Source organism: Protopterus annectens, chromosome 12.part0 (genome assembly GCF_019279795.1).
Source record: "Protopterus annectens isolate FY-2018-M chromosome 12.part0, PAN1.0, whole genome shotgun sequence".
NCBI lineage: Eukaryota > Metazoa > Chordata > Ceratodontiformes > Protopteridae > Protopterus > Protopterus annectens.
Genome location: NC_056746.1, coordinates 155,053,065 through 155,080,445, shown reverse-complemented (window position 1 = coordinate 155,080,445; position 27,381 = coordinate 155,053,065). Strand labels below are relative to the sequence as shown.

General features: G+C 38.9%; 1 protein-coding gene across 1 annotated transcript in view; it reads right to left on the bottom strand.

The window, feature by feature from the left end:
* SNX29 (sorting nexin 29) overlaps positions 1-27,381 on the bottom strand; it is a 3,382,132-nt gene that overhangs the window by 1,432,290 nt on the left and 1,922,461 nt on the right. The window contains exon 16 of the mRNA XM_044089182.1: positions 4,123-4,239. Within this exon, the coding sequence (XP_043945117.1) occupies positions 4,123-4,239 (117 nt within the window). The remainder of the gene's footprint in view (positions 1-4,122; positions 4,240-27,381) is intronic.

Sequence of the window (27,381 nt, the reverse complement as noted above, 5' to 3'; positions counted from 1 at the left end):
TCTATGTGTGTGTTTTGGTGGTGTAGGTTTTGAGGGACTATGTGATGAGTGTGGTGTGGTGCAAGTGCTTACCTTCTCCTTTTGACTGTCTAGTCCAGTCTTGGGTGAGGAGAGCTTTGCTTGCAGTTTGGCTATATAAGTGCATCTCTCACAGGTTGTAGTGTTGGGTGGTAGGAGGAGAGGGTTGTCTGTGTACATGAGGCAATTGCTGCATTGCCCCAAGATGCCCAGATTCATTTGGTAGACAGGGGAAAACACCGAGAGCTGACCCTTAGACATGCCTAGATAGGTGCTTATTTGTTAAGTACTAGAAACTGTTTTCCTCTAGACAAATGGGGAAAGTTGAGTGCTGTAGTAATTTGTAGCTTATTTAGTGCTTACAATGGCACTGCGGTGGTGGTGCTGCAGTAGCATTGTCACCTCACAGTTAGACGTTGCACGTTCGATTCTCAGTTACAGCGTATTCTGTGTGTCGACATGCGTGAATGGGCGTTCCTTCGTTGAAGGTTGTGCGTTAGGCCCGGCAAGCCAGCACTTAAAAATCTACTGCCAATCATTAGCAGACCGGAGTTCTGCTGTGGTGACCCCTAACTGGGAAAAGCCAAAAGACAGTTTTTTATTTAGTGTGTACAATGCGTTCTGAACAAGTGCTGAGCTCAAAGAAACAGACATGAGTGCTGAAACAAAAAACTGTCTAGTTCTAAAAAACAAAATTAAGCTAGAAGGCATCCCTCTAACACAGAAAGGCTTTGGGGCTCAGAAACCCACAAAATGTCCTGGACACCAGAGTAGACTACCAACAGGAAAGACAGGAAACAAGCTTAGAATTTTTATATTTTTAAGTGGAAAGACAGAAAGGAGGAGCAGAAACGAACTGGACTAGCCTTCTCAAATGTTCTCCCTGTATTAGGTAGCATGAGGTAATGACACTAGACTGGGAGGAGTGTCCCAGATCAAATTTACAGTAGGGGTGGGCAACTGCAAAGCCACCAACGATAAGAACAGTATACAAATAGGAAGGGCGGGTGGGAAACAAACTGCAGAAATGTTTCTCACAGCAGAAAAGCAGCAGTCAGCCTTTAAATGAAAGTTTTAAACAGATAAAGGAGCCTCTAGAGAAAGCTTTTAACTGCAAACAAGTTATCAGAATCAGACAACCCAAACAGATGCTTAATAAAAGTGGACAATTTCCAATTAATACCTCACACACAGTGAAACTAGCTAGAAAAGTATGCAGTAGATAAAGTGCTATAACTAACTCGAAAAAATAAGCAAAAAAACAGGATACTTAAAGTTATATATTATAGATCAGAGTTTGCTCAGTGTTGTTATTCTTACTAGTGGCAACTTATTAGTAAAATGTCACTGTATAGCCAGCTATGAATCTAATTTTTACAACCACACACTGCTAAGCTTGACATTCTTAGTATTTCTTTATGTGTAATTATGAAGTATTTATTTCTTTATGTGTAATTATGAAGTATTTATTTCTTTATGTGTAATTATGAAGTATTTATTGCTTTATGTGCAATTCTGATGTTGTTATCGAAGTTGTGAGACAATCAGTCAAAATTCAAACATTCACAAGCACATTGTTTCTTAGTTTCAACATACATTCTAAAAGTTTTGCATTCATAAACTATATAATTTCATTGTGTAATTCTATCTAAAAGTGAAGTCGGTGGTATGCAAAATTATATTTTTGGAAAACTGCATAATGACATTTGAACAGTTTATGGTGGGTTTATACATGGTGTGTTAGAAATTGGTTTGAAAAAGTTACGAAATTTTGATACTGAGTATTTATTCAACTTAAGGGCCAACTGTCCATTCCACTTTAAAGATAACTACATAAATAATAAACATAATTATTTTTTAAATAAATCTTTTCACAATTTCTTAACCCTTTCATGCCAAAATGTCATGACTTCTTAAGGTTTACTTGCCAAATTTTAAATGTAAACAAATAAATGTAGACATACTAATAATATTCTTAGCTTTTAAAAACTGTTTGACAGCCCTACAAATCAGTTTTAAGCAACAAGAAGCACCCAGACTACCATCATTTTTGTAAGCTTGCAGGAATGTTTACCAAGACTGTCCAAAGAAAAGCAGTTTAACATAAATAGTTGACATGCTTTCTGTTTTTTATAATGTATACTGGTTGTGCTCCTGCCTACTCCCCCCCCCCAAAAAAAAAAAATATCTCCAAACTAAATAACTGTTGGTGTGTACTCATCTGTTATGTCTAGGATGTAATATAGCAGTAATCTAGGGTCAAGAGGATGACCGAGTGTTGTAACTACAGCTTCACCTCTTCTTTTGGTCATCCTATGCAACTACGTTGCGCAAATATCTCCAAGATATGTGAATTAACAATAAAGGAACCACTTGAACTATGACCAAACAGAAAACAAAGCAAAGAATGATAACAGTCCCAAAACACCAAAGTACTGCTACAGTTTTAAGAGTTTTCATCCTTTAATAATTGGAACAAAACATTTAAATACTTCCTCGTTTAAGATCACATGATCTGAACAACCAATCATATGATACCTACATAAACAATGCATAAAAGGCATGTTAAAAAAAAAATCACACAAATTAATATTGGTGTTATATCATATACATAATTAAAATAATATCTGGTAATTAAACACTTATCTATAAGTATGCGTTTAATTTAAGTAAACAGTTGATAGAAACCATGTTGTTTAAACCTGGTGGTGTTGCTACATTTAATTTAATTTGCCACCACAATTCCTTCTGCTCTAACTGTGCTTTCCACGGTCCTCCCCTAGGATTAATCTGCATTTTTTCCACCACAATAAACAAACATTTATGGGTGGAGTATGCTTCAATGTGCTTATATTTATTTGACATTTTTTAACTGGGTTGGTACAACTGAGCTAGAAGCCCATTTTCAGTGGAGATCCAAAGAGAAAATCTTCAGAGTTATACAAACCAAAAAGTAGTAATAGAAACACAAAATATTTGGAAATACAGAAATAACATGAAAAATGTGTAGTAATTAATGCAACTGCGGTTAATACATTTGCAAGATTTTTTTATATAATGCGTTGGTATTCCTTTTCTTATTAATTTCATAGATATGTTTGTATATTGTCTCTAAGTCTACATTCCATTTTTCCCACGTAGAATACACACACTTGGCATTTGGCTAAATATATAACAACAAATGTACTATAATTATATAGACAAGGTATGTAGTTAGTATAGTATGTTCTACTGGCACAGGTAGTCTGAGCTCAGAGTAAAGGTAATGTATCCCTAAATCTATCAAAGCCACACAGAAAGTTAGAAAATATCTCATGTAAAACTGAAGCAGGTTGAACCATTTCCCCCACCTCTTATTGTGAATCCTACTAATCAAGGGATAATCAAACAGTGATGCTATACAAGACATAAGATTTTGATACCCCACCCATTTCTCACACACTCCCATATTTGTTCTACAGGAAATACGGGTTTTATCATATCACTTGCATAATCAGATCATACTGGTGTTCTTATGCCATGAAATTCCACAAGGGTTATTTGTTTCCTACAAGCTGAAATATATAACTTTAAACTAGAGCTGTTAATGAAAACTGTCTTTGTTCTATTCAGATCCCACTTATTTACCTCATTGTTAACCATCCTTTTCAGTAGTCTATACTGGTTTCATACTACTATCCCTAACCCAGAAAATAGTGTTTGAGGCTGATATATACAAATTACCTTACATTTTCCACAACTAAATAATTTATGGCAAGTAAATGCTGGTTTTGAGAGCGAGAGAGAAAATTTGATACTGATCGATATACTAAAATATAAAAATAATTCAATTAAGCCTGTATACAGTCAGCCACGTGACAATCAGGATCTGCATTACAAGGAAAGAAAATACATTTTCTAAACTTCCTTCTCTGTGGGCAAAGCCCCATCAACCATCACTGAGAAATCAAAATTCATTCAAAAATAGTCTGCTGATATTACAGCAGGTGAGATACCCAGGAACTTGAACCCACACATGTAAGGACAAAACCCTTAGATCATTATGTTCTTTTTCATGTTTAATATTGTCCATGAACAACAAACAAATAAAAATGAAACTCTTACTGGCCCCCTCAGGTCAATGAGTTCCTGCCTCATTTGTGATATCAGTGCTTCTTTCGCTATCAGAGAACGGTGGAGCCTTTCGTTGAATTCAATGAGTTCTCCATGCATTTCTGCCACCTGTAAAAACAGTCAGGCACAAGTCAGTAAATGAAAGGCAGATGGGGGTTGCATCAACTGCAGATTTCTAAAGGTACAGAAGCAGGTAATATGCAATTCTAAACTGTCCCCCTTCCCACACAGTTTGAAAACATGTAACAGTATGAAACTTTGAAAAAGAACCTTAAACTTGTATTCAAACAGCTGTAACTAAAATTAGCTACCAGGAAAAAAAACAGGATGATTATGACTTTCCCATGCCAGGTTACACATTTCACAATAACCCTTCAACTACCAGCTGTCAGGAAGACTGTTAGAATACATCATTTTCATAACTCAGAGGTAGCTGTTGTGTAAACGAAAATATATCTACTCTAATGTATTTTGAAAAAATAATCACGTATGGCTGAAGAATGGACTGACACACTTCACTGGGCTTGTGAAGATTACAACATTAAAACAAAAGGCCAGATTTTATAAAGAGGCTTATCACCAGGTTTTGTACTCTGATGGGAGATGTCAGAAAGGCAGTAGTGCAACTAAGTTAGCATAATGAATGCAGTCTCTGGGAGTGCACTCCATTCATTATTTATTAACCAGGTGACTTAGCTGATTCAGAATGAAGTCTTTGCACTTACGATTCAGGTCACAAGTAGTAATAAGAGCATAGCACAGGCACGGCTATCTAGTCAAAGAGATAGTTATTTGGAACAAACTGGCAGCAAGCATAGGACATTAAAAAGAACAACAATAATTCAGTTAATACTAATATTGATCATCCTGTGTACTTATTACACAACAGTACCCTGATTCTGACTAAGTGTGCCTTCAGGAAATAGGTACTGTGTGTGTGTGTGTGTGTGTGTGTGTGTGTGTGTGTGTGTGTGTGTGTGTGTGTGTCTCTATGCATATATATGTATACATATCTATATCTCTTGACCTTATCTATATACACACACACACATATATAGATATATATGTGTATATATATATATATATATATATATATATATGTAAATATATATACACACACACACATACATATATGCGTGTGTAATACACACACACACACACACACACACAGACACATGGGTGTAGTAAGAAACACTGAATACACCTAATGTCGACATGCTAAACATTAACGTGTTTATATTGAAAATGCCAATGTCAACAAGCAACTACGCATGCCCCAAGAAACAGCCTCAGCACATGCCAAAAAAAAATTTAAAAATTTTGTGCAGGGGGACAAGCACCCCCTATGTGGGGATGTGCTCCCCGCACCCCCTGCTAATTGTATATACTAGTTCCAAGATTGCACAAACACAGGATAAGGACATATTTCCCAACCCCAAGAATTGTTCAGTCACATACACCTGTTAACCAGCTGCTTAGATGAACATTAACAGTCCGCTAAACAGCTGTCGACCAAAGTGTGTAAAACATGCATACACACAGAGTGGAAAAGTAGTTGACATAAGCTGGGTGAGTGGTATAGCATACGAGAATAAACAACCTCTCAGCTACTGAATGTAGCAGGCTCTGCAATTCTGCATTTTTACTGCTAACTTCAACACTTATGTTTTTTCTGCAAGTCCTCTAACAAAGGTGCTCAGAATTCTTCTTTAATTTTCACTTCCATCTTCAAAGAAATGCAAACAGTTAAAAAAAAAAATATATATATATATATATATATATATATATATATATATATTTTTTTTTTTTTTACCAACAGTGATGTAAAAGCGGATTTGCATTTTTGAAATTCTTGACTACTCTACATTATACTACATTTTCACCTTTCCGGAATATTCAGATTTTATCTAAAATTATTCAGGTGTCAAATATTTTTCAGAAATAAATATATATGAACAACTGAAAATTATAGGTATGTGCTCATACTATCAGTTCATCTACTACAGTGCCTTCTAATGTGTCTCTACAACTGTTGGGATTGCCTCTTGTGATACCCCTGCCACTGACATACTTTCATTTACAGGCATGCAAAAGGGACTGGGAAAATACATGGTGCCATTAAGCGGAAGTGTTCATCTTTCCTCCCACCTCTGTTCCTCACTCAAGAAACCAAGGCAATGGCTTCCTACAGTAATCTGTAGGCAGGAATGACAAACACTGACAAGTATCCAACTTCATCAAACTAATCCTAAACAAAAACAATCTTTTTTACTTGGGCAAGAAAGGATTTCTCTCTACTGATGTGGTCGGCTAGGGCCTGCATCCATAGAAAGACCCAAGCAAAAGCTAACAGGGAAGTTCCATGACAGGGTCACACATAGCTATTCATTTAAGATAAGTCAAGAGATTTATTTTCCTTAAGGCCTGTGCAGTAATGGCTTGTACTATGCTATATACCTCTGTGTATAGGGAAGTCACCAAATGGTATCAATTTACATCAAAATGAAGCCAGTCAGTACAAATGCAAGGAATCTCCTGCGTTGACTCCATACAATAATATGCCAAAAGGCATCAATCGCATCCTGGTAGAGCATTCAAGTACTCTTTGTCAGAAGGATCATGACCTCTGGCAAAATTGCAAGAACTGGACAGAATCCCCCTCCTTTCAGAACAAGCAAAAAGTAAGGAAGAAGTGGATTCTGGGTTACTGCAGAAACTCAATGAAAAACACTGGATGACTATGTGGGAGTCTTTCTGGGGAAGAACATGTGGTAACTGAAACTATGATCATAACCCACAAATCCCTGGCAGTGGTTCCATAAGCAGAGGTACACTCAGAGAAATGTCTTCCCTTGTGCAATCTAGTAGGCAGGACTTCAGCGGATTTTTACTTATTCATATATAGTTGTTTACATTAATCAAGGTACAGCACCAATACACAAGGGTCTTTTTCAGACTCAAGCACAGGAACATAGCCTGGTTAACTGAATTTCTCACAGTCACACTAAGCAGGCAAACTGAGACTTAGAGAATCAAACCCTGGAGTAAATACAGCAGCTCATTAACAGTTTAGAACCTTAATCCTCTGTGCTAACTGGCACATCAGCAGTGATGGCTGAGGAGCCACTCTACTGGGAAAGTTTGTGGCCACAGATGGAGAGACACACCATCTGAAATCTGGCAGCCATCATTATACAATGTGGCTTATGCTTCTTCAGCTACTAGTATGTCTAAAGGAAAAGGAAGAAGCTAAGAGTATGACAAAGCCCCATCCAGTGTTAAATACATGTTTCCACTTTTTGAAAGTCCTCAAGTAGGTACTTTGAAGCCTGCCTAAACGTACATCACTATCAACACCAATAGAAATACTTGAGGCCTAGTCTCCACCATCTTCCGAGACTTATCAAAAGCTTTTCCTACTGTCTTCCACCAGAAACACTTACATAAACCATCATCTTAAGGTTCACCAACTCTTTACTGTATTTGTTCCGTAGCTCTCTCTCAAACAAACCACAAGTAGTGAAATGGAAACCTGTTTTCTCTACCTTCTTACCTGTAATTACTGGTGACTCAGAAGGATCTACACTAGGCCTATACTTTACAATATATTTACCAATGACCTCTTCACTACTACAAAAAATTCTACTTAGTTGAATACACTGATGACTTGAACCTAATCTGAACTGCTAAATCTCTCTCTATGAACCCCAAGACCTTCCACAACAATCTTTCTTATTGAAAGAAACATGGCTAAATAATTCACAACTCCTTTTCAACCCCCCAAAAACTTAATTGCTGCTCTTTACCCTAAAATACATCTCTACCAAAATAACAGTTTTCACTACTGTCTCCATCAACACCACCATGCTAGAACAAATAAACCACATAAAATTACTGAGTGTCATTATAAATGACCAGTTGACATTTGAGCACCATTTATCTGATGCAGTTGAAAAAATCATCAAAAACTAGGTACATTAAAGAGTAAAAACCTACCTCACAGACATAGCCAGAAGATGTAAATAGCCTCTACTTTCTTACTGCCCTCTTACATATGCTGACCCAATATTCACTAACCTTCAAGTCTCACAACTGTCTAAACGTGAGGAATGTTACCATAAAATAGTCAAATCTGTAGTAAATTATAACATAATTCAGTACTGACTAGCTCTCAGAGAATTCAACTGGCAAGAACTATGACATCACCTAGCTCTCTCAAAACTAAATACAATACGCAGATGTCTCTATAAGCCAGAAAATTCCCAACCCTTAATAACTTAACACAACAGTACTCTGCTAACAGAATTTGATTCTTTAGAGAAAATCCCTAATCACTATAGCCAAATTATCCAATACTGCAGGTGAACCCCAATCAAATAGTGTAGCTAAACTATAGGAACCACTTCCCACTACCACTGAAATCCATTCAGAATGTAAACTCATTTAAAACGCAGCTAAAACTTCACCTATCAAATGAATGGATCTGCTCTTTCACATCTGCACAATAAATGCCACTGTTCTCTTCAGATTGCCGTATCATCAAACCATTTCTCTTCATTCAGAATCTACTGTCCCACAACCTGTCTTCACCAATACCTGAATGCTTTTACTAACACCTCCCAGCCATATACATAGTTTTGTGACACTGCTCACCCCCATCACCTCTGTATTTCTAATATAATGTTTATGATAGCCATATTATTTATATATATATAGATATATACATATATATATATATATATAGATATATATGAAATTATACATGAACTTGCTTTATACCTTACCTCAACTGCAATATTAAAATTTTCTGCCTTACCTAAATCCTTTCCTCACTCCCATTTCTTTGAATTCCTAAGCACTAATCACATGGTGTATTATGTAATTATGAAGCCTACTAATACCCCTCTTTTAAATGCGCAATGTAAAACAATTACTAATGCATAAGTATTTCTTATAGTGTAACAGCTTGCCTTTATTCCATATGAATTTAATCGCATTAGCAAATGATTGTGCAATTGTTAATGTACATTTACTGTCAGTTCATGTATATTACTGAATGTCTGTTTAAAAATGTAGTATGGTGGTGTTTTTCTTCTTGGGCCTCTACTGAAAATGGGTTTTTGAGTAAACAAAGTTGAACAAACCCAACAAAGAAAAGAAAAATAAACAAAAATAAAATAAAATAGTCTAATAACTTTGTAAAGACAAGCATAACTCAACAAAAAGCAGAAGGATGGATAGCACCATTATTACTAAGTTTATATTAGATTAATCTAAGGGGGTGGCGAAAGCCAACACATTCTGGCTAGGCTTATAAATGCCCTTGGGAAGATATCCTAGTACTTACCTATGAACCTATATGCTAAAAAAAGCTTTTGCTAAACTCAAGGAGTTACTTATGGCATGTGCTTTGTACACTTGGGTTAATGAGGGACTTTGTACTGGTATCAGAAATCTATACAAACTCCCTGACAATGATAAAAACAGGGGGTCGAGTTTAAATGGAGTTCTTTATTCACAGCGGGGCTCACCAGGTGTGCCCACTCTTTCAGCTACTATCTATGAAGAAGGTAAGGCAGTACAGGATCAGCTGAATGACCTGGAATGGGCAAGAGGGAAAAATTGCTCTATTCACAGATGATGTCATTGCCTAATTAACCGAGCCTGAGCGGGATGTACTCAGGTTAACATACTGTGGTGATACTGCTCACTTCCACTATAAAATCAATGAGGGTAAAATGAAGGCTATAACAGTGAGTTACACACTGACTCTGGAATGCTTTTCTTTTCTGTGGAGTAACTATAGAATGATACGAACAAAGCAAGGAGAGGCACTGACACAACAACCCAATTTTATTGTAGGATTAAGCTCTTTCGTCAAGTTTGTAACCAAACTTGAACAGAATCTGATGAATTTTTTGTTACAAACTTAACGAAAGCACTTAATCCTACAATAAAATCGGGTTGTTGTGTCAATGCCTCTCCGTCCTTTGTTCGTATCACTGTTGGGTTCTCAGATTTTGGTTTTGATGCAACTATCAAATGGGGTATCTGAGAGTTTGGATTTCATCAAGAGTTAATCAAGCATCATTAGGGACCCCAGGCAAAATAAAGAATAAAATACTGACAAAGAAGTGGAAAACTAACTGTAGACTTAAAAGACAAAATACGAGCCATCAAAATGTTAGTAGTATCTGATATACTGTTTATGAGTCAGGCTTTTTTATATGAACTAAATGAGACGTTTTGGAAAATTTGACACACAAAAAAACTAAGTTTCTTTGTGAGGGAAGGGACAAAAAGTAAAATGGTAAATCGTTGAATTCCAGAAGAGCAAGGTGGGTTACATTTGCCTGAGCTGAAGATCTGCTATACAGCTACACAATTAAGACTAATTTATTTAGTGCAGAATGCAGAACAGAAATTATACGGCCAAATGGAAGGATATAATGCTAAATCAAGGGGGACTATGTCAGAGCATTAAGTTGAATTTGTGGACTATGGCACTGGAGGGCAATAGACAAGAATTTAAATATAAGTCAGCTATACAATTTAGTGAAGAGGACAGCAAATATGAGATGGATGACCCACTAGAAATTTGAACTTTGGCAAATTGAAAGGAAGGAAGGAGCAAATAAGTAGAACAATGAATTAGTGAGGGGCTAGTGTTTTCCAGGGAGTAATATTTTTGGGAATAACTCAGAAAGTGGTGAAAATGTTGCAAGAGAATTAAATTGAGGAAAGGTTTAGAGCTTAACAGCGATATATGCCAAGAATACAGAGAGAGTAGTAGAAATGAGCAAGCTATACAGGGCTAGCTTTGTTAAATATTTTAAAAGAGGCAGCAAAATTTTATCAGGCAGACTCTACAAGGCTTTAATGGAAAAACTATAGAAAGTGAGACAGGAATTATTTTGTCACTACCAATGTCTGTGCAGTATTTTTTGTTTTTATTTCACCGCTATAAACCTGGATTCATTTTAAAAAGCTGTATATTTGCTTCATGGTCACTATGTAGTACAAAGCAAAATGTCATGGCTTCTTACGGAAAATTATGTTTTCTGTCCCAGATTTATATCACATGATGCAAAGACCATGTGACCATATTTTAAAACACTGGATCCCAGAACATCAAGCTGGCTTCTCCTCCAAAAATCAGCAAGCCCCCTTCCATACATCCAGTCACTTATATATATATATATATATATACACACACACACACACACACACACACACACACATACCAACTTCAAGATCTCTCCACATTGGGGAAAGGGAAAACACTCATACCTGAAGACTACTTGCTTCAGGAAGAGAAGCCAGTTTGATGCGCCTTGATCCTATATTTTAAACTGTGATCATATGGTCTTGTGACAATACATCAAAACATCCTGCCCCACGTGTGTATTATTATGTATTATGAAAAGCAGGGGGGAAATAAACATTACAGAAAAGTTATTGGCGCAGGACCTCTCATATGACTGATGCATGCTGTCAATCAGATATTCTCATACAAGAGGAGGGATACTGCCTTCCCACTAGGGAACTGTGTGTGGTACAGAGACTTTTTAGTTTATAAAACAGATCAATATTATAGCAATGAAAACACAAAACTTAGGCATGTTTATGAAACAATAAACCTACAATAGAAAACTCAATGTACTACGATATGCAAACAATGAAAAGAAACTTACCAAAACAAATGATAAAACAGTTATCACTGTTTCAGATCTATGAAATTATTTTGCTTTCCCATCACTATTTTAATGAAGATGTTTTTGTTTATAAAAATCGGTCTGTTCCAGTCTCCGTCTGCAATGTCACTCATGCACAGGTGAACCAGCTGCAAGCTTGCAGACGTAATGTAGCATAAAGCTGATGTTTGCTTGAGGAGATTGTATTGCTATCAGTTGTGCACAGACGCACCAGCTGCAGGCTATATTACACTGCCTGTGTAAATATACAATTGGTGCACCTTCTGCATGACTGACTAATGCAGAGAGAGGACACAGTATACTGAAACATACAGTTTGTGCCTTAGTTGTCTTCTGTATGGTTTCTATCTGTTTATTTGTATAAAACTTTTATAGTTCATAAAAATCCGTTGCCCATTCCCATCAAAGAATAACACAAAGTTGTTTTCCTAGGTTTCAGTCCAAACCTCTCAAATATCCAAATTCTATCCGCAGAATGTACAGATTTTTGCCATGTATTTTTGGTCTGTTCCTCATAAAACTTGTAGTTTTCTGGCAAATCACTGAGAATGGAAGTCACTAAACAGTGACAGACATTTGAGTTTCAGACTTCATATCATTCAGAAAATGCATGCTAATACAAATCCTGTTATTCTAGTAACTTTCTAAGTTTATAAGAGCAACATTTAAAATCTCTCCCTATTTTTCGACCTTTGAACCTCCTGCCTCCCCCCCATTTTTTATGCTTTCTCCTGATTTCTTGTGCTAAGAGGTACGTTTCAGTCCTGCCTGTACTGCCAATCATGCAAAGAAGCAATAGCTGTAAGCTTGTAGAATTAATGCAAAAGAGCCCTCAGTGGGCAAGTCTTTGTGCCATCCACATTAATGACCGTCACAGTATCATGTGTAAGCTATTTTACATTACTTCTGTACACAGTAACAGCTGTAACCTGTATAACATTACTTCTGTAAGCCTACACTTGATGCCTCTGTGCACAGTTGACATTAATGCATATGGTGGACATGGCAAACTGAAATGTGCACTTTATGACCTGGTGATTTTCTGTATTGTTTGGATCTACCATTGATGCCTGTTCATTTTAGAGAGGTTGAGGACAGCATTCGGAAGCATTAGGGAATTTACTGACTGATGCTCCAGTGAAATGGACTGCTTTATGCCCACTGCCAATGTGTATTTATTTCCTAACATAAGGCATACGAACATCTGGAAGGAAGATGAAATGGTTGCAAATGTCTTCTTTCCTGTAGTACTGGCCTGTTTACTTTGCACGTTTCACTACTATTTATTTGGAATTTGCTGTTACTGTTCATAGAATATCCCTTTGTAAGTGTTTTTCTTGCAGTCTTCCTTTTCTGTATGTATATTTGTTAATTTAGTAGTGCTGGTTCATTGTTGCATATGTTTATACTTTTAGAACTGGTAACTAGTTTTGCTTTTTTTTTTTAATTTAACCATGTCTTTTGGGTTTCTAATACCATGACAGGAATGGACCCCATTCCTAAGTCAAAGTATGTTTAAAGTTCATGAAATTAGTATTGTTTCACTCTTTGATGCTAGCCAGAAGTGCTCCAGTAGGTTTGTTTTAATGTCCACATATGTTAGTGCACTTATTTTTATGACGAAGTTTACTGAAGCTGCAGATTTACCTCTCCAAAAATGTGCACAAGTTTGTGCATTTTTCAGTGTTTTGATGTTTTACTAGTTGATAGTTCAGCTTTTGTTAACATTTACATATTTATTGGTTGTATTCCGCTTGGTCTTTTTTGTATTCCCTTGTTTGTTTCTACTACTTGTTGCAGTATACCCTTTAATTTTATAATATATTCTGGGGTTTCATTTAGATGTAGTTAGCAAATGATTTCTGCTGTAATTCTGCCGTTTCTGAGTTTTCTATATTAGTCAGTGCTGACTGTTGGGTTGCAATTGATCTGTACAGGAGTCTTGGTGTTTAAAGTTGCATATCAATAAAAGGAGGAAGAATGAAGCCGCATGTAGGTAAGAATTTAAAGGTTTTCTGAAAGAACTCTGATGCAAATCTCAGTAGCAGAAAAGCCATCAGTCCCGAGATGCAGGCAGGACAATTAACCAACAAGTCCTTGCAGTGAAAGAAGTATCTGCACAGTTACTGAATGGGCTTCAAAGATGACTGGTAAATTACAGACTCTACCCAAACTTGCACAGACCGCTCTGGCCTCAGGTCAATACCATCTACACAGAGCCAACCATCACCAAAGTCAAAGTCAGCTTGGTGACGACACGGCTACATTTTTAATCAGACGTACATCTGTGAGCTGTGCTAAGGATCTGCAATGGAAACGGGTATTTCTAGCACCAAGACTGGTGTCAGCCAAGTCTCAGAAATTCATATTTAAACAGTAATCCTTCATCCTAATTTGCACAGCTAGAACTATAGGCTAATGTATTTAGTTTAATACTGTGCAGCAGAAGATGATTAGATTAATTTTTGTATTTTAAGGGAATACCACAGTTTGCGTAGCTAAATTGTTCACATTCTGGATTCAGTTTAATACCACCACAGGGTGCCTAATATTGTGTAGCTGAAGAGCACTGGATTCAATTTATGAATGACACTGAACATCATTTACAATCTATGTGACTGATTCACTGCAAAAGACTGATGCATCTTGGCAGATGAAAAGCATTAGAGTCTTCTTTATATCACCCACAAAAGATTCATTTGAAAAATAACCAGTTAGAGGAGATTTAAAAAAACGGGCTGGTGTCATACCTCTCAAGTGTCTAGATTTTTGCGGAATGCCCGGATTTTTTTCTTCATATTTTTGCTCTGTTCCTCATAAATGCTGTGGTTTTCCAGCAAATCACTGGGATGGATCTGAGTTTCAGACTTCATATCCTTCACAAAATGCATGGTAACATATATCCTGTTATCCTAGCAACTTATAAGTTTATAAGAACAATATTTAAAACCTGTTCCTACTTTGGGGCCTTGGTCACCCCATTATGTCAAGCTTTGTCCAGATTTCATGAGCTAAAAAGGTTGAGAGGTATGGCTGGTCCAAAAGGTAACCACAAATTTGATGCCTCCTATAATGCTTGTAGTGAAATGTCATACAATGTAACATGGAAGTTTAATGACTTAATGAGCAGAAGGCACAAAAGTGATCTATCACCTGCAGGTTGACACTGATCCTAAACTATGGATCCATGTCATCTAAGCAAAATTTAAGTTGCTCATCTACTGGCACTTAGATTTCAATATACCTTGTTCGATAATTAAAACATGGAAAATACTAGATGGTCCATATATTGGCACTGGTTTGCATACACGTGCAAGTACAAAAACTTATCATGTACAGTAGAAATGCAGCACATTTTATGCATATTAACCAAAATGTTTAACTGATCTTTTGATAGTGAAAATGCACAAAGTAATGGATGAAAGTGAAATGATATTTGTATCATGCATCAGGCTGGTGGTGTCATGCAGCAGGGCAGATGTATGCAGTGTAGATTTCCTCACACACCAGAAACATAATGTCACAGTGTCACTGCACAAAATGCTGGAAAGCAGCAACATGGGTGCCTAATAATGATTCAGATGGTCTAGTTGTAGCAAACTGTATTCAAACAAACAAAAATTCCCCAAAACAGAAATGCATAATTAACAGCCTCACTGTACAAAGTAGTGGATGAAACTGAAGCAGTGTATGCATCACCTTAATCAAACTGGTAGTTTCATTCAGTAGAGCTGACTTTTAGAATGCAAGTAGTTACTTTATATGGTCCAGCAGTTGTAGGCACTGTGCAAAAGGTGAAAAACTTTCTAGATTTTCCAGAATAAATAACTGCAATGTCATAGTGTCATTATGCGAAGCAGTGAAGGGCAGTGACGCAGCAGTTGTACCTCACATTTTTACAGGGGGCAAGCCCCCCCTGGAAATTATAAATACCAACTCCATGATCTACATAGCAGATGAATGTCAGTGCCACATTAGTTAGGCTGTGTATAACTTTTGTCATTGCCAGTGTGACTGTTGTGCATAAGCAGGTCCCTATCACAGCTAATAGAGTTTTCAGAAACTCAAACTCCGCATGGTTAACATTATATGATCGAGTGTTTTAAAACTCAAAGCTTTTGAATGGAGATTGGGGTACAGCAAGGATCAAGAAATGTATCTTTTTCTTACCGTAGTGCGATCATGGAGTTGGTATTTATAATTTCCAGCGGGTGCAGGGGGGGGGGCTTGCCCCGTGTAAAAATGTAAAAAAAAAAAAAAAAAAAGTCAAGTTTTCGGAAATTCGATCATATGATCTCTTCGATATTTTTTTTAAGTTTCCAAAAAGTTGCTCATCTGACATAGACCTGCATAAGTCTAATGTAATGAATGCACAAAGGAGTAGAATATGCATTAAGTGGGTGTACAAGCACCCTTGCTGGTGCTATTTGTGTTTGCTTTTGCAGTAATGTAAGTGCGCAAATATACAATCCACTGTTAGACATGCAAATGATTAGAAGTTTTTCTATATGCTTCAGCACAGATAAATGCTATGACAGGCTGTCACTGCACAAAGTACTGGAATGAATTTCTGTGATATATGTACTATGCCTGATTGATTTACAAAGCAATAGAATACTCTTACTCTGGTTGTGTAAGTGAAGATTTTGCATTGAAAATGTTTGTCTTATTTTGTCACGTATAAAATTACACTATATCTTATTTTTACAAGCTGAATTAAGGGTTTACTCTGAAGCACAGTTTGGGTTACATATTGTATTCACCCTTCTTATCAGCCCCTTAACATGTGTCATGTACTTTCACCATTAGTTTATAAACTTATCAGGCTTTTATTCAAACTGCCTCCTTGCATTTTTATCTTAAATCTTATGTGCCTCTCTGAGTGGTGTAACATATCCAGTCTTTCCTTCCCACATTTTCTATGATGGTTTGCTTTATCTCCCTGATGAGCCCTACAGAACAGTTAAGACTACGCTACACCTCCATTTTGCTCACATCTCTTGTCCTTCCAGTAGCCATTAAAATTAATTCAATTTGCATAAACATAATGTGTAGGCCTGGAATCATTTATCTGCTCTACTTTATTAAGCAGACTCTCATTTTTGTTGGGGGAAGACACTGACTAAAGATAGTTTCTGGTTTAATGAAGTTACTTTTTTTTTAATCAATGCCTCCAGTGGTGTCAAAGCCATAGCCAAAAAAATGTTAGTACAGAAAGGAGAGTGTGTAGATTTTAAACAATCAGCAAGCACAAGAGATAAACATCACAATATATACTGGCATATAATAAGCAATAGAAGATGTGGCACTAGGTCATGTTAGACTTGCTGTAGTGTTAAGTTCTGTGATAAAAACCCACAATGAAGATGAAGCAGCAGCTGTCTGAAACATTTTTTTGTCTTCCTGTCATGACTTCTGTGCATCTCCTCTGACAGTATTTAAATGAAACAACCAAGACTTAATGCATACCAAGCACATATCAAAGCAAGTGGAATATATTATCAAAAGCAATAAAATATTCTACAGAATTAATGATCAGACAAAATACTAAATTTGCTAAGTCTATGAATTTTCTATTTGTACAGAGTGCAGAATTTTATTCCCGGTGTTTAGTGTTTTGCAGTAAAAATGGAAATACACAAACTGTGCTAGGTTTCAGAGACTGCATCTCTGGGTATGCCACATTTCTTCCAATGATGAAACACAGATGACAACAATTCATTTATTTTCAGAGAAAGATAACACCAGGCCCAGTCTAACCTTCTGCTTATGAAAATGAAGGAAAATGAAAAAAGGTACACATACACATCTGCATGAGGAAGTCAATCTAATCATTCTGTTCCTCGTAATGGCCATATTATACTCTCATACACTTCATTGTATCTAATTCTAACTGCCTCATCAGATCTTAAACTGCAGGGAGTAACAATATACTTCCAAGAATGGACTTTGTTCATAAATAGATGTAAGAAGAAATGCTGAGCAACAATTTCCACCTGTGAAAGAAATTTCACTAGTCATCTTTTCAAACAATGTGAATATTTTTTAAAAAAATACAGTATTATACAGTATTTAATTTGATTTAAACTGTGTATGAAGGAGTGTTGAAGGAATTTTTAACTGAAGTTATTCTGCTCTTCAGTAACTTGAACTGAAGCTAGTGTTGGCTGAATTTTGTTATTTGCTAGTAATTACAGGTGTGGGGGTAGCCACATTCTTTGATTTCCTGTCCTTGCATATTTAAACTGGTGCATGTGAAATAATTCCTGCTTTAAAACTTCAGCTTGGCCAGCTAAGAACTTGGTTATATTCAACTGGACGTATAAGAGAATTTAAGTACCTTTATCTACACTTTTTTAAAAAAAAAATACAGTATTATACAGTATTTAATTTGATTTAAACTGTGTATGAAGGAGTGTTGAAGGAATTTTTAACTGAAGTTATTCTGCTCTTCAGTTATTCCCACCCACCCGCCCTGATTTTGTTTTGGTGTTAATCTTAGTGGCATTGAAACTGCCCGCCCCTCAGCCTGCCTCTGGGCCCATCTCATTTTCTCACTCAACTGAGTGCAGTGAGATCATATTCTGATTTCAGGCACTCCTACTGTGTACAAAGAGAGCATCTGGGAAATAGAAAAAAAAATTAAGCTTATTTCCTGCCTTTCTTGTTAAGTGGTACAGACTATTTGTAGGCTTCTGAGCCCCCAAGCCCTTCTGTGTTTGAGGGAAGCCTTCTAGCTTGTTTTTTTTTCTTATAACTAGCCAGTTTTCTAGTTTCAGCACTCAAATCTGTTTCTTTGATCTCAGCACTTGTTAAGAAAAAAAAAAAAAAAAAATTTCATCTGCTTTTACTGTACTTGTGTTTTTACCTACTTCTTTTTACTTTTGCATCACCTTAAAATACTCAATTGTATTTATTACTGCTTGGTGTAACTCATTCTAAGCCTTTTGGTTTAAACACTTGGGCTTCGGACCAGTTAGTTGTTTTGCACTGAGAGGGTTTGTGGTCTGCACTGTTGTGGCAGAACAGGTAGCTTACATCCTTCTAGGTTGAGAACTGCTGATTGAGGGCTCAGTGTCTGTTATTCTAAAAGTGTATTAATTCTGGTTTAAGCACTTGGGCTTTCAAGCCAGTTATTTTACATTAAGAGGGTTCGTGGTCTGCACTCTTGTGGGAGGAGAGGCTGGACTTTGCCCTTCTGAGCTGGGAATTTCTGGTTAAAGGCTTATAGTGCATGCATATCTGAACTGTTTCTTACTGAAGTTGGTGCGCCTTGTTTGCTGTGGCATAGACTGGATTCGGGCCTGCTGGATCTAGCTTTGTTTGTGTAACTTGAGCACTAATCCAGACATTCTCTAAAGTATTCAATGGTATTTATTACTGCTTGGTTGTAACTTGATTAAAGTGTAGCTATCATTCAAGTCTTTTGGATTAAGCACTTGGGCTTCAGACCAGTTGTTTTACATTAGGAAGGTTTGTGGCAAGCACTGTGGTGGCAGGACAGGTAGCTTTCATCCTTCTAAGTTGGGAACTGCTGATTGAGAGCCCAGTGTCCAAGTGTATTAGTTCTGGTTTAGGCACTTGGGCTTCAGGCCAGTTATTTTACATTAAGAAGGTTCGTGGTCTGCACTCTTGTGGGAGAAGAGGCTGGACTCTGCCCTTCTGAGCTGGAAATTTCTGGTTAAAGGTTTATAGTGCCTGAATATTTGAACTGTATCTTACTGAAATTGGTTCACCTTGTTTGCTCTAGCATAGACTAGATCCAGGCCTGCTGAATCTAGCTTTGTTTATATGCTTGTTGTTTGTTTGCTTGTTATTTCCCTGGAAGCTAATTCCACCTAATACGCAACTTCTCAGCGCTTCTGTGGATCACTAGTGATATCTGCATTGCTTACTGCACTTATTTCCTTGTTTCACTTGTTTGTCGTTTTTGCATTTAGTTACTTGTAACACATTGCACTCAAGTTACCTGGCACTTGCTCACTAAAGCAATTATATAAGTCAGCACTAAAAATTAAAAGCACTACACCCTCACTCCCCACTGGCCCTTGTTTTCAATTAAGGATTTCCCAATATTATTCTAGCATGTCCAAAGGTCAGTTGTCAATCCCCTCTCCGGTCCAGCTGGTGAATCTGGGAATCTTGAGGCAATATTATAACTGCCTCATGTACACAGACAACCCTCTCCTCCTCCCACATAACACAAATACTTGCGAGAGATGCAGCTATTTAGCCAAACTGGAGGCTGAGCTCTCTCAACTCAGGACTGGCAAGACCAGATAGGAGGAGAAGGCAACTACACACACCACAAAACCAGCCTCACATAATGCTACCACTCCACTGAATCAAACACATAAACACACAAAGACATACTGGAGGCTCTGAGTAAAATTTACCTAAACAGCAGAGGCCTCCAAAGCAGACACCCAAACAACTGCTACCTTAAGACACCCCACAAGCAACACATAAACCACAAAAGCAGTGTGCAAAGCAGTCACAGCCCTTAAGGCCAAATACAACACCAAACATACTTGTCATAGGTGACTCCATAGTCAGACACACTGACGTCCCACTCACCAGGCTGAACAAGGAGAGGGTCACAGTAAGCTGCCTATCGGGCGCTAGAATCCGCCACATAACACAAGCACTTCGGGTCACTCCACGGCAAGTACAAATATGACACAGTTATTGTCCATGCTGGTGTGAGCGACCTGAGACGTACCTCCCTGGACTACATGAAAAGAGACATAGAGGAGCTCTCTGATTATGTAGCCCAGGCAGGTATGACCCTAACCCTGAGCAGTATCCTTCCTTCACCAAGAATGATGCCACAATATAGAGACAAGATGATCAGCTTTAACAATTGGCTTAATGTCTGGTGTCATTCAAAGGGGATCCAGTGTCTGTCTGCCTGGGATGACATGCTTGACAAGCCACGCTGCTTCGCAAGAGGCGGCTTGCACCTGTCACCCCTGGGATTCTGGATATTGTCTAAGTTTCTTGCCACCCCATAGTGCCTTTTTAGGCAAGGCTCAAATTCTAAACCTACCACCCTAGAAAACAAAAATGGGAAGAAACTGAGGGTAATGCTGCTCAATGCCAGAAGTCTAAATCTCAAAATGCACGCACTCGAGGCCCTTCTCAGTATGGAGAACATCGATGTCTGTGCTGTAACTGAAACCTGGTTCAAGGCTCCTGAGAGCACCCCGGCACTATTAGGTTTTACCTCATATCATGCGTTCCGGCCCCAAAACCCTGACCACACCACAAAAGGAGGGGGTGTATCCATATTCATAAAGGATACCCACACCTCCAGGTTGGTGGCAACGCACGAAGCTTCGGAAACCATCCAGGTGCAACTAACCATAGGCAAAACTGCTCTACAAATTGTAGCATGCTACAGGCCACCCTCTCAAACTCAGGAACCCCACACAGCCTTCTTGAAGACACTGGAGGGTATAAATGTATCTCCAAACACCATCATATTGGGTGACTTCAACTACCCGAATATAGACTGGGAACATTACTCAAGCCCTAACTTTCTAGCCCAACGGTTCCTGGAGTTCATAAATTCAAATGCCATGGAACAGCTAGTCACTGTTCCCACGAGAGGAGAAAATATACTAGATCTCATTGTCACAAACATGGGGACAAAATGCTCCACACTGGAAGTATATCCCTCATTGGTGAGATCTGATCATAAACTAATCTCACTGGAAATCCACATCCCGCCCCCACCCCAAACAAAAATGACCATAGTGAAGAACTTCTCTAAAGCAAACTTCACACTACTCAAGACTGGTGTGGTATCCTTCAAGGCCCCTGAGCCAGAGGAAACCACAACCCAAGCTGGAAGCCCTTACAAATGCCTTCTATGAACACCTCCAGGACTGCATGGATCAGGCAATCCCAAATAAAACCAAGACTCTTTCCACAAAGGGCAAGCGTCCAGTCTGGTGGACCCCAGCCATTAACAAACTTTACAATAAGAGGAGAAAGCTATTACATGATAGAACAAAATCCATAAAAGGGAAGTCACCCCTGATCATTATTAGTAAAAAATACGAGCACTCATAAAATCAACTAAGGCCAATTTTGAGAGAAAAATTGCCATGGATTCAAAGGACAATCATAAGGCCTTTTTCAGCTATGTTAGGAACCTGGGTGGAAACTCCCAGATATGCTCAGAATTAGTCCAAAATGATACAAAAATCACTGAACCCACAGACATTGCCAACATACTGGCAGACAGGTTCAGTGCAAACTTCATCCCCCTCTCCCCCCCTAAAGGAGAGATAACTATCCCAGCCAAGTGTAGCCTCCCGGACATCTCAAATGCACAGGTGAAAGCTGCTCTCTCTAAAGCTAAAAACACAGCATCAATGGGACGGATGGTGTCCCCGGCTGTGTGCTACACGAGCTAAATGAGGAATTAAACCCGCACATAAGGCAGCTGTTTAATCTCAGCCTTACCACAGGATACGTGCCCAAGGAGTGGTGTACGGCAACTGTGGTCCCACTCCACAAAGGCGCCTCACGGACCCTGGTAATTACCGCCCCATAAGCTTAACAAGTCTAGTCTGCAAAGCTATGGAGAGGATCATAATGGAGCTCATAAACAAAGATATAGGGGACTTGCAGACATTGGACCTGACCCAGTTTGGCTTTGTCAAGGGAAGATCATGCCTTTTGAACTTGGTCGACTTCTTCGAAACAGTCACCAAGGCCATTGATGAGGAAAGGCAGTCCATACAGCCTACCTTGACCTTGCAAAGGCTTTCGACACAATACCCCACTCGGGTATTGTAGAAAAACTTACCAGCTTAAATGTAAACCCATATGTCACAAGATGGGTTGCAAACTGGCTTAAGGACAGAACCCACAGGGTTAGAGTTGCTGGCGCTGTGTCAGACTCCAAGCCGGTCACAAGTGGTGTCCCACAGGGCTCGGTCCTTGGCCCCTATTGTTTGGCATCTACTTCTCAGAAGTACAGGCCAACATGGGAGGACTTTGGCTGACAAAGTTTGCAGACGACTGCAAACTGGGCCATAGTGGAAAGTGCATCGGACACGGATATCCTTCAGAAGGGACTCACGGAAACAGATAGCTGGTGCCAGAGCCATGGCCTGAAGTTAAATGCCAAAATTCGGGAAAAACAAGGTAACCCCAAGCTACCATATAGGTGGCAATCCACTAAGCACAGAAGAGGTTATCAGGGACCTGGGGACCCAGGTTGACAGTGGCCTTTCTTTTGACACTCACATTGCTAACGTGGTTAGAAAGACCTTCTACATTGCCCACCTGATCATGAAGGGATTCACATCCAGATCTAGTGAGGTCATTGTTCCCCTGTACTCTTCACTTATCAGACCAATGATCGAGTACAATGCCCCATTCGGGATGTATCTCACCCGACATCTGCAGCAATTGGAGAGACCCCAAAAGTTCCTCACCAAAAGGATAAAGGGACTCCAAAATCTGTCATATGCTGCCAGATTGAAGAAACTCCAGCTCTATTCAGTCGCATACCGTCTGCTCAGAGGTGACATGTGCCTGACATACAAGGCCATGTCCAACCCGGAATTAATGGACATGCTCCACCTCAAAAAATCCAAATCCACCAAAACCACTAGAGCAAGCGACTTAAACCTTAGCACGGATATAAATAGGACGTTCTGGAGGGATAGATTTATCACTCAGAGACTCCCTATGCTGTGGAATAAAATCCCGGTCCATGTGAGGCAGAGCACCTCGCTGACTCTGTTCAAGAGAAATCTAGACCTGTGGATGGGAGATCGTAGGTTTACCCCGGGAATCATATCTGTGTCACTGCTGGACAGAGGCACAACAAACTAATGGGCACAGTATTTTTTCATATAAGGGGTGGCGTAAGCCACAAAAATTTGGGCTAGGCTTATAAATGCCTTAGGGCAGATAGCCTAGTATAAACCTATGAACCTATATATATAGCAAACAGCAATGAGAGCATATACCAATACTCAACTCCTCCCTGGTTAGATCCGACCACAAAATAATCACCTTGGAAATCCACATCCCTCCCACCCCCCACAAAGGTAACCACCATGAAAAACTTCTCCAAAGCTAACTTTGGGCTCCTAAAAACAGAGGTGGCTAACTTCACGGCACCCATGCAAATGGAGAATAGTTGCATGACCGCCGAATCATACACCAATGCACTGTACGAACACGTACACAAATGCATGGATCTCACCATATCCAACAGAACTAAGATGCCCGCCTCAAAAAAAAGGAAGCCAATCTGGTGGTCCTCTGCCATAAACAAACTCTACAATAGGAGGAGGAAACTAATGCGAAATAAGGCAAAGTCCCAAGACTGGAAAAACTCCCATATCAGCCTCAACAAAAGGTTGAAATCCCTCATCAAATCCTCTAAAGCTAGTTATGAAAACACAATTGCAGCAGATAGTAAAGACAACCACAAGGCCTTCTATAGATATGTAAAGAATCTCCATGGCAATACCTAGATTTGCTCTGAGCTACTGCATAATGGTACCTCCTATACCAAGCCAACAGATATTGCCAATATACTGGCCGACAGATTCAGTGCTAACTTTACCCCCCCCCCCCAAAGGACCAATCACAATACCAGTAGATTGCCAGGCACCCAGTATTACTACTGCACAGGCTAAAACAGCACTGTCCAAGGTCAAGAATACAGCTTCTATGGGATGTGACAACATCCCTGGCTGTGTTCTACATGAACTACAGAGTGAACTGGCACTTCACCTGTGTGCCCTGTTCAATTACAGCCTCACCTCAGGCTTTGTCCCTACCAAATGGCGCACTTCTACAGTCATCCCTCTCCACAAACCAGGAGCAACTACAGACCCTGGGAATTATCGCCCAATTAGCCTGGCAAGTCAGATATGCAAAGCAATGGAATGCATCATCATGGACCTAATAAACAAAGATATAGCGAATCTCCAAACTCTGGATCCTATACAGTTTGGTTTTGTGAAGAATAGATCATGCATGATCAACTTGGTTGACTTCTTTGAGTCAGTCAGCAGAGTTGTGGATGAAGGCAAGGTGGTTCATATAGCCTACCTTGACCTGGCCAAGGCATTTGATACCATTCCCCACTCAGGAATCATAGAAAAACTCACTACACTAGGCATCAACCCCTATATCACTAGGTGGGTTGCAAACTGGCACACAGATAGAACCCACAGTGTGAAAGTAGCTGACTCTAAGTCAGACTGCCAACCAGTCACGAGTGGAGTCCCACAGGGTTCGGTCCTGGGTCCTCTCCTGTTTGGTATCTACTTCTCTGAAGTCCAGGCTAACACAAAGGGACTCTGGCTGACAAATTTCGCAGACAATTGCAAGTTGGGAGCTATTATTAACTCCCCAAGTGATGCTGACATCCTACAGAAAGGCCTCAATGACACCAACGACTGGTGTCAGAACCATGGCCTTAAGCTCAATGCCAAAAAATGTGTCGTCAACCTCCTTGGGAAAAACCCGGTTCCCTTGAATTACCACATTGATGGTAGTCCACTGAACAGAGAAGGCGTTCCAAGAGATCTGGGAACACAGGTTGACAATAACCTCTCTTTTGACCACCACATTGCCACTGTGGTCAGAAAGTCCTTCTATGTGGCACATCTCATTACTAAGGGTTTTGCATTCATGAAGAAAGAGGTCAGTCTCCCTCTACTCTTCCCTCATTAGACCAATCACTGAGTATAATGCCCCATTTGGCATGTACCTCACCAGACACCTGCAACAACTGGAGAGGCTGCAAAAGTACCTCACAAAGAGGATCCTAGGCCTTAAACACTTGTCCTATATGGACAGACTGAAAAAACTCCAACTATTTTCTGTCACATATCGCCTACTTAGAGACCATCCCTGCTTGACTTACAAAGCCATGTCTGACCGAGCTCTGTTAGAAATGCTACATCTAAAGAAATCCCAATCCCTGCGCACCACATGCTCCAGAGACCTCAACCTCATTATCACAATCAACAGAACATGCTGGAGGGACAGGTTCATAACCCAGAGACTGCCCATGCTATGGAACACACTTCCCATACATGTCAAACAGAGCACCTCACTGGCCCTCTTCAACAGAAATCTTGATGAGTGAATGAGAAATAGAAAATTCACCCCGGGGATCACTCCAGTGGCTCTTCTCGACAGAGGCAATAGGAAATAAGGTCGGTTGGCACGATGCCAGGGTAATCCTATGGGCTAGGCTTGTAAAGGCTGCAGGGCCATTAGCCTAGTACACACCTATAAACCTATGAACATGCAGATTTTATTAATAGGTGCTAAATGACAACGGTTTTCAATAACATTTTGTGCATAAGGAAGAAGAGATGAAAGACACATTAGTAGCAGTACACTTTTGCCGTCGCAAAACTCCTACAATAATGAAAATTTAAGGGACAGATCAGTAAAATTCCTGTAGGGCTTACATTTTTTACAGAACAATATCACCATGAATGAATGATACAAAGGACATAACAAAGTTAACAGCAGCTTCAGTTAAAGTATCCAATGACCGATCGGTATTAAAAAGGATTTTCCTTCAGATTGGAGAAAAAATAAAAAATTTACTACACAAAAGTTTTATCTGCATTATCATTAAATAAACATGCAGCACAGAATATATCTGTGTGTGACAGAGTAGAGCAATAAGGGCAAATCATATGTTATAAGTACTTTTTGCTTCAAAATTAATGATGAACTGCAAGTTAGGACTTGCATCATCACTTGTCACTTGTTATGGAAGAAAAATTCCACGACTTCTGTAGAACATTTAAAAGGATGCTACCTATAACAGACCCCAGTTTAAGTGAGTATGGATACTATAGTAATATTCAATAAGACAATGTTACAAATAGCTAAAAATGTGCAGCTGAAAAGTATAAGATTATTTTTGCAAAAAATATATTTCTCTGTTTAGCTAAGCATATAGGCACAGGTCTTATAACTGCAATAATCTGTGAGGGTAAACAACATTTTCTCTTTTTAATGTACAGCAGGGTTAGCGGGCAGAGGAAAGGTGGAAAGCTGCCTAATTCTGATACATAAACAGTGTACTTTGGCAGCACACAAGCTATGTTACTGTACAACATGTGGACAGATGATGTGCGGTACATATGCAAACGTGCGAAGTGTCAGAATTAACAGGGCAGATTCAATTCAGACAGGGTGAGAACCTACTACTCGGTTGGTATCTAAAGGTGTATTACTTTGCCGTTACTAGGGTCTACAAAAGCGATGACTTCCTCCACCTAATATGGGCTAAATTATTGTGACTGTGCACTTCTTCCCTCCCTGGACAGCTCTTGCAACACATCGGTCTGTTATCGATCACAGCTGGTTTGAGTGAGATTCTGTGCTACAGCCACACGAACCAGAATGCTAGCATATATCTGGTTGTACTATTTTGTCCTTGCTTGTTTCAATACTTATAGCTTTGTTTTTTTATTGTTCATATTTGCTTAATCTTTTTGCAATTGGCAAGTGTTATAGAGGTTGC